We start from the raw sequence: 8,811 nt of genomic DNA, 5'->3' as shown, positions 1-8,811 counted from the left end.
CTCCTGCTCTCTTGGCCCCACATTCTAAGTATTTTCTTTTCTCTCCTGGGACACAGTGGTGCAGACCCCATCAGGGGGCACGGGCCTTGTGCACTCCTGGTAGTACTGCGGGGCCCCAGGGGGGCGGGGCCAGATTGGAAGCAATCAGTCACCACTTGCATCCCAACGGCCCCCTCCCCCTGCTCACATCTGCCGTCACAGCAAACACTCCCCTGCTTGCACCCTTACCAACATCCACCTGCCACTTGAACCTCTGCCTGCTGCTCCTCCTCAACCCAACTTGCTTTCCCCAACAGTATGTGCACTTTGCGCACTCTTCCCCCTGCTCGTATCCCTGTCGACACTGAGGACAGCGCATGCGCATAAGTAAAGGGGAAGTTTGTAGCACACACAGTCCTCAGTGCCTTAGGACAATTATGCGGCTGGACGGAATGCCGCCTGTCTGGATCCAAAAAAAATGCTTTGGTATGCTAGACATTAGCATCCCGTCTGACGGGATGCATTTTGTTGAAAAAAAAGAAGTGGCGGGATGCCATCCCACCGCATCCCACCCCAATTCAAGCACTGGATGTGGGATGTTTGTTTTGTGCTGTGATATGAGTGCATACAGCATAGGGGTTGGCTCCACAAATTGCCTTGAAGCAGTGTCCAGGGGAGGGAGGGAGCCCTTCAAAAACTCATATTACTTAAATCTATCACTTAAATAAGGATTATTATATCTAATTTTCTATTACTATTGGGGCAAGTGGATATTTTAACCCAATATTAGCAAATGCAGCTTTTCACATGACAGAGAAAGCATTGTCCTGCATCATAATTGTAGCAATTAGGCCATATTCTTGCGCAAATGTCTTTTCCTACCTGATTATTGATAACCAACCTGTCATTATTTCTATTTGTTAGGCAAAACTTCTCTGCAATGAAGAACCCAACTTGATCTGGATTGCAAGATCAGACATGGTGGACTATTCCTTACTCAAAAAGGATCAACTGATAAACAATTTCTGCAACACTAAATGCTTTACAACCAAAGTAAATAACCTTCTATTTTACTTACCTAAGTCATTCTTCGAAACGAATACAAAGTAGTACAATTTTATAGGGGTCTTTTATATAACTTGGCTCCCTGATTGATAAGTCTCCTTCAGTTGAAGCTACTGTAAGTTAGACCTTTGCTATCAAGCAGCTTACTACACCCCTGTTATGTCAAACATGCCATATATACAGTATATATATATATATATATATATATATATATATATATATATATACACATATATATATATATATATATATATATATATATATATATATATATATATATATATATATATATATATATATGTTGCTGGTAATAATTACTCCATCATTTAATAAATAATGCTCAATTGCCAATATATATTCTTCTTGCTTTTCTTCAAATCTCTTAGTTGATCATTTTTTTGTGTCTTTCTTCTAGGTGGGGTTGTGCAACTTGTTAGGCGAAATGCGTTGGAATGCAGATGTTGATCCATACTCCTTTATCCCACGTTGCTACAAACTGGGAAAGGAAGAAGAAAAACAGGAATTCATTGGTAAGTGTAATAGTCCTTGACTAATCAGCCCATATTTTCATTGAGGAAGCAGGACCAGTTTTGTTTCGTATTATAGCTTCACATTCATACAATTTTATTAAAACACGGTTTGCATACTGGCCCATGTTTTTAACGAAAGCATCGTTTTAAGGTTAACCTCACTTAAAAGTGGATTATTCTAACCATGGCTTCCTTCTTCTTTCTTTAGATGACTTTTTGCAAACAGCTGCTCGTGGTATATTGAAATGGGTTTCAGATGCCCATAGTCAAGTAAATCCATTTGAAAAAAGCAGATTCCCACGGAAACAGTGGTTAGCAAAAACTGGTAAGTACGAAACAATTCTTTTCAGACCAGTGTCTGTGTGTTGGTGCAAGATACTGTCATAACTGCCCTATATAGGTGTTATGAACAATAACTACCAGCCAAGAGACATTGATGATCCTTTATCTCTGTTTTTTTAACCAAATAGGAAAAAGGTCTACTCATAAGGGACGTGTCGGATTAGAAGTCCTCTCCACAGCTATGCAAATATGTGAAACACACCTCAACAATTTGGAGCACAATGACATCGACCAGAAAGAGTCTAAACCCATGTCACCCAAGTTCTGGAAAGAATTCTTACGTGACTATTACCGGGTTATCCAGTAAGTTATGTCCCATAGTACAAAATGAATAATCAGTGTATGGGGGAGATTGTTGTAACACAAAGTCATGCCTATCTGTGTTTTTGCAGTGACGGCGCATCTATAGATCATGCTCATCTCTATGCAGAGCAATGCCGTTATCTCTTAAATAAGCTGGAAGCGGTGTTCCCACAGTTGGATACTGAAGGTGGAAGGAACATCTGGATAGTGAAACCTGGAGCTAAATCCCAAGGAAAAGGTGAGAGAGACCTTGCCTAATTGCAATTGTTTTTTTTTTTAGAAAAAATATAATTGCTTAATGGATTACAAGATGAAGTTGATGCTAATTGTACAATCTTTACAGGAATTACATGCAAGGATAATTTGGAACGCATACTGTCGGCCGTTGATTGTGATCCAGTACTAGTGGATGAAGACTTATGTGTAGTACAGAAGTATATTGAGCGGCCACTCTTAATCCATGGGACCAAATTTGATGTGCGCCAGTGGTTCCTGGTCACGGATTGGAACCCTTTGACTATATGGTTCTACAACAGATGTTACCTCCGCTTCTCATCGCAATGTTTTTCTTTGGAGAATCTACACAGGTAGAATATTTAATATATATCGGATTGCTGATGAAAATAAGGCAGTGTTATATATAGATTTATAGATATTTTTTATAGATATTTACTTTACCATAATTATTGTTTTTGTCCTTGCAGCTCTGTCCACCTATGTAACAACGCTGTACAGAAGCATTATAAGAACTCTCCAAAGCGTCACCCAGATCTTCCTAAAGAGAACATGTGGTTTGACCACCAGTTTAACGATTATCTGCAGAAGATCGGGGCAACCAATGCCTGGGATGAAATTATTTTGCCAGGAATGAAAGAAATCATCATTCAAACGATGAAGACTGCCCAGGATAAAGTTGATCACAGAAAAAATGCTTTCCATCTATACGGTGCAGATTTTATGTTTGGCGAAAATTTCCAGCCATGGCTGATAGAAATAAATGCCAGCCCTGCACTGTCAAAATCCACCTCTGTCAATAGCATACTCAGTGCCCAGGTCCAAGAAGACATCCTACGAGTTGTCCTTGACCGAAAGCAAGACAGCGAGTGTTATGTGGGCAACTTTGAACTCCTGTATAAACAGGTATGTATATAGCAATAGAAATTTATTTGGATTAAAGGGGATGTAAATACATAGTTACATTTAAAGGAATAAACTGGTACTGAAAACCTCAGAATGATGATAAGAAGCCATTATATACAAACTTTCCTTACAATGTTTCCATATTGTGTTGAAATGAATGGAGAAATTGCTGCACCAAGTAAAGCCCAGTTCTTAGAGTGCTGCAGCTCACTAAAGTGAAAGGGCTACAAATTATAGGAATAAAAACCGCTAATACATGAATGCACTGCTGTTCTAACAATTTGCTACACGTTTCATTTTAGCCTGTTATTAGAACGACTCAACATCCAAGAGCAAATCTGCTAGTGAAAGGAATTGCGATGAGAAAACCACATCTACTAGAAAAATGTCATGTTTCCAGGGTCACCCTACATGACAAACAGAAAGTTAGTGTAAAACCTAGTAATAAAGTGCAAGATGACAGGAGAGAAGGAGCCAAGCAGTGTACTAAACCTACACTAGAAAAAGAGATTAAACAAGTAAGAGATCATAGCAAAGAGAGAGACAACCAGCGACTTTGTCTGCCTGCTGTCACCAAACCTGCAATAGAAAAGCCTCTAGAAGTAAAGGAACCTGTGTTATACAAGGGAAGAGAACCTATAGATCTAAAGCTCCCTAAACAAGAACCTGTCCAAGCACTGCCAAAGCTGAAAGAGACTAAACAAGTGCGAGGACGTAGTAAAGAAAGAGCCAATGAGAACATACATTTGCTCTCCACTTCCAAACCTACATTGGAAAAGCCTGTGTTATATAAGGGAAGAGAACATATAGATCTAAAGCTTCGTAAACAAGAAACTGTCCAAGCAATGCCAAAGTGGAAAGAGACTAAACAAGTACGAGACCACAGTAAAGAAAGAGCCAATGAGAACATACATTTGCTCTCCGTCACCAAACCTACATTGGAAAAGCCCAAGGTGAAGGAAGTATTGAAAAGACTTGATGATGGCAAATTGAAGCCTAAAAATCTTTCATGTGTATTCTGCAAGAGGCAAATTTGCCCCAAGCCCATGAAGCCAACTTTGGTGCCTACAGATATTTTCAAGAGAACACAACTGAATAAGTAATCAGATGCCAGTGAGAAAATACACTGTGCACAAATCCAGGCAACACAAATAGCAGCCAGCATGGTACAAGGATTAAACCTGATCATTACTGTTTCATGCATATTCTATCTCAGGATGAACAATCATAACCGCAGCGTGGAAATCCCTATAGATATGCAAATCACTACTCCCCGGTGCTGTATGGGAGGGTGGGTTGGTTGAGGAAGGATAGTTGTCCTTCCTTACATCAGCAGACCCGGGAGTAGGGATCTTTTTTTCCTTCTGTACAGTGGAAAATACAAGAATATTATTTTTATATCATTTCAGTTTTTTTCATTCTGTTTTGTTTTATACTCTTTGTACAAATAAAATATTTATTACAAATAAATATACAAGTCAAATTTGTCCATTCATTGAATTTAGGATTGATATACTGTATGTATAGTTTAAAGACATTAAAGGGGTTGTGCACCTTTAAATTAACTTTTAAAAAACTTTTAGTATTATGTAGAGAGTAGCTTTTTATTCAGCAGCCCTCCAGTTTGCAATTTCAGCAGTGGTTGCCAGGGTCCAAAGGAACCTAGCAACCATGCAGTGTTTTCAATACGAAGCTGGGGTATGGATAGGAGAGGGCCTGAATAGAAAGATGAGTATTAAAAAGAAGCAGTAACAATACATGTGTAGCATCACAGAGGATTTGTTTTTAGGTGGGGTCAGTGACCCCCTTTTGAAAGCTAGAAAGAGTCATAAGAAAAAGGCAAATAAATTAAAAATTATAGAAAAAATTAAGACCAATTGAAAAGCTGCTTACAATTGGCCAGTCTATAAGATACTTAAAGTTAACTAGAAGGTGAACCACCCCTTTAAAGTTTGATATCAATAGTGTGACAAGAGCTCTGATAATGCTGGAAGCTGCAGGCCTGAAGGGGTGGGGCAGGGAGGTCACATGGTCAGGAAGCTGTTTGCTCAGAGAGGTCAGGAGGAAGTGGGAGTGCATGCTGGGAAAGAGGTAACAGGAAATACTTGCTACAGTGTGGGCTGGTGGCTGCACAACAGAGTGGGATAAGCTGCTCCGCCCCCTCCATTTGGACTGTGATTCCTCAGAGTTGCACCCCATGTTTTGTTACTGGATTGTTAACAGTGGCGGAACTACCGGGGGAGCAGGGGGTGCGAGCGGGCCAGGGCCCGCACCCCCTCAGGGCCCTCCCCGGCAGCCCGTGCGCCACAGAAAATGCGGCCGTATGGAGGGGGCGGGGCCCGGCTGCGCGTCACGCACCAGGGCCCGCCCACCTCTACTTACGCTACTGACTGTTAATCTATAATCCTGTTATACATATATAAGAGCAGCTGGTATACTCTGACTTTCCCTCTTGCTGGACTGCCTGAAAGAGACTGGAGGTGAATCTTACTATATATAAGATTCTTATATGAGACTATTGCCTGGGGCCAGGTGCTGCCTGAAGGGACTAGGTCACAAATATACACTGACTTGAGCAGTTGTTCCCTACCAGATGCATAAAGGGATTGTTTGTTATTAAAGTTTCCTTGTACTGTTACCTGCCTGTGTGCTTCTTTTGTGCTCAGAAACCAGTCCCGTGCTCTGGGACGTCACAAACTGGTTGGCAGCCGTGGGATAACACACTGGGCACCATGCGCAGGCAGGAACTGGAAGAATTAATCCTTGCTACGCTAAGAAAGTGGTGTCGCAATCGGGGTATTGCCCCTGAAGGGAAGAAAAAGACAGAAATCATTGCTTTACTACTACCACTCCTACCTTCAGATGCAGAGACTGTTACATCTGAGAGTGCAGTTGCTGGGGCCCCCGAAATGGTCTAGGGGCCACCAACTAATCCTACCCGGGATCGGGTTGGAGAGGTGTTTAAACAAAGGCTGGACTTATTCAGTGAGGAGCTTACCGTCGCAGAAAAGATGGAGCTGATGATACAGGAGGAGGTAGCCCGTAAAAGATCTGATTTAGGGGAGCACGGCAGGCTATCAGTGTCTTCAGTGGAGAGTCGGGCCCGAGACATTCTAAAGTTAGCCACGGCTTTCCATACATTTCAAGAAGGGCAGGACAGCATTGATGCCTTTCTAGAGACATTTGAGATTATTTGCAGAGCCCACAACATCACAGAAGAGGATTGGCCCTGTATCCTGTCTGGCAAACTAACAAGAAGGGCCAGCGCCACATTCCGGGCCTTGTCCGATGAACAAAGACTGGACTATGAGGAGATTAAGCAAGCTTTACTGATCCGTTACGCTATCACCCAAGAGTTTTACCGGCAAACTTTCTGGTCACTGCTAAAGACCACCCAGGATACCTACCTGGAGTTTCGAAATAAGCTGTCAAGGGCCCTTGACCAGTGGATTAAAGGGACTGGGGCCGAAACCATGGAGCACTTAAGGCAATTATGCCTGAAAGAGCAATTTTTGGAGAGGTGCCCCCTAGGAGTTCGGGAGTGGATTATGGACCGTGAGCCACAGACAGTAGAAGAAGCTGCCCAGCTGGCCGACAAGTACACAGAGACCAGGACCCCCACCAAGAGTTCAACCCAAGCACAAAGTACTACAGGTGCCAAGGCTAGAGAGTTTCCAGGCTGTCAACAACGTTCCTCTATCACCACTTCCACACCCCGCCAACCGTTACCAGTGGCTGGGCCCAAAATCTGTTTTGGATGCGGGGCTCCAGGTCACTTTCAAGCTACTTGCCCTCTTAACCGAAGGGCTGCTTCTCCTTCAGGGCCCCCTAAACTGACTCCTGCTCGACCTGTTGCCCCTATTCAGAAGGAGAGCACAGAGTGTGACCCGGCCTAAATCAACCTCAGTGAGACCCCTGAATTTGCAGTAATACAGATTCATTGGGCAGATCAGTCAAAGAGAAGATGTCATGTGGTGCCAGTGGAAGTAGATGGAAACCGCGTAGAAGGATTTCTGGATTCTGGTGCCTCTGGACTGGGGGGAAGGGCCTGTGCTGCATGAGGTGGGAATCATGGATAAACTTCCTGCGGATGTGCTGCTGGGTAATGATGTTGGAGACATCTGCTGCAGCATCACACGGAGACAGGCAAAGTTGGGTGAGCCACCGACAGCTGTCCAGGAGGTAAGCGGGCAGACAGATGTGACGGGTGACCATTTTGACATAGGAAACTGGCAGGATTTTAGGGCTGAACAAGCAGCAGACCCTACACTGCAGACATTACGAGACAGAACTGTCCCTGGATTGGAGGGCCCTAATGCCGGGGAACAAATAGTGCAAGAGAATGGGTTGTATTATAGAGTCCTCAAAAACGCTAGGGGGCGACAAAGGGACGCATGCCGTCAGTTGTTGGTGCCTGCCAAATTTAGGACCCAGTTACTTCACCTTGCACATGAGTAGTGATGGGCGAATTCGCGGCGAATTTGTGCGATTCGCCCCCAGCGAATAAATTCACAAAACGCCCGCGAAAATTCGTGGCAAAAATTCGCCAGCTTTTTTTTTCTAAAAACCGGACGCCGGCGGCAAAAACGGGCACCGGCGTCAAAAACGAGACGTCGGCGCCGTTTAGCGAATTTCTCGCCGTTTCGCGAATTTCGCACGAAATTCGCTAATTTTTTCGGCGAAACGGTGCAAATTTGCCCATCACTACACATGAGGTACCCCTTGCAGGTCACCAAGGGATTTCTCGCACCCGCTATCGCCTGCTACAAAATTTCTATTGGCCAGAGTTGTCGCAACAAGTGGCACAATTTTGCAGATGCCAAACAAAGGCCCTTGTAGGCTGCCAGTCTTAATGGAAGCTACTAAATGGTCAATCAGAGCCCTTATTTGTTACCTCCAGGAACATTTTCCATGCTTGTGTTGCCCCCCCAACTCATTTTACATCTAAATGTTGCTCACAGGTAGAAAAGGTGGGGACCCCTGGTCTAGATGGTAACTCAACAGCTAGGACTAGGGTCAGTATTACAAATTTGTAATACCATATAAATCCCAACCTTTCCTGACCCTCTTTCCTACAAATCACCCCTTATTAGTACAGGCCTGCCTCTGTCCTACTCATTTCCCCGCCTAACTCACCCATGTCCCCAGTTATTTCCTCTCTCTATGACATCACTCAGCCTCCAATTTAAAGCAAAAAAAGGTGTCAAACCTAATTTGAAATAACTTAGTAGGTAGGTGGGAGTCATAGAACTTCTACAACTGCTTTCCCCTAGTTTCAGCCACAACACCTACAAGTAAAACAAGGGCCCAGAGAATATGCATTTATGTACAGTTTTGACCAAAAGAGTATCATATGCAGGTATAGCAGGGTAAGATGGGGATACAGGGTCAAAATAGTGACAGTATCCCATTGTATCAGTGTTGCATGTAGACCAGCCTGTGGCCTTTTAGT

The 8,811-nt window shown here is 43.4% G+C and overlaps 1 protein-coding gene across 1 annotated transcript in view; it reads left to right on the top strand.

The window, feature by feature from the left end:
- LOC108713585 (tubulin monoglycylase TTLL3) overlaps nucleotides 1-6,277 on the top strand; it is a 15,102-nt gene extending 8,825 nt beyond the window's left edge. Inside the window, exons 5-11 of the mRNA XM_041591068.1 lie at nucleotides 904-1,032; nucleotides 1,460-1,574; nucleotides 2,045-2,219; nucleotides 2,309-2,457; nucleotides 2,563-2,806; nucleotides 2,924-3,359; nucleotides 6,026-6,277. Coding sequence (XP_041447002.1) covers nucleotides 904-1,032; nucleotides 1,460-1,574; nucleotides 2,045-2,219; nucleotides 2,309-2,457; nucleotides 2,563-2,806; nucleotides 2,924-3,359; nucleotides 6,026-6,277 — 1,500 coding nt within the window. The remainder of the gene's footprint in view (nucleotides 1-903; nucleotides 1,033-1,459; nucleotides 1,575-2,044; nucleotides 2,220-2,308; nucleotides 2,458-2,562; nucleotides 2,807-2,923; nucleotides 3,360-6,025) is intronic.
- The last annotated feature ends 2,534 nt before the right edge of the window (nucleotides 6,278-8,811 follow it).

The sequence above is a fragment of the Xenopus laevis genome, chromosome 4L (genome assembly GCF_017654675.1).
Source record: "Xenopus laevis strain J_2021 chromosome 4L, Xenopus_laevis_v10.1, whole genome shotgun sequence".
NCBI lineage: Eukaryota > Metazoa > Chordata > Amphibia > Anura > Pipidae > Xenopus > Xenopus laevis.
This window is presented reverse-complemented; position numbering and strand designations above follow the sequence as displayed.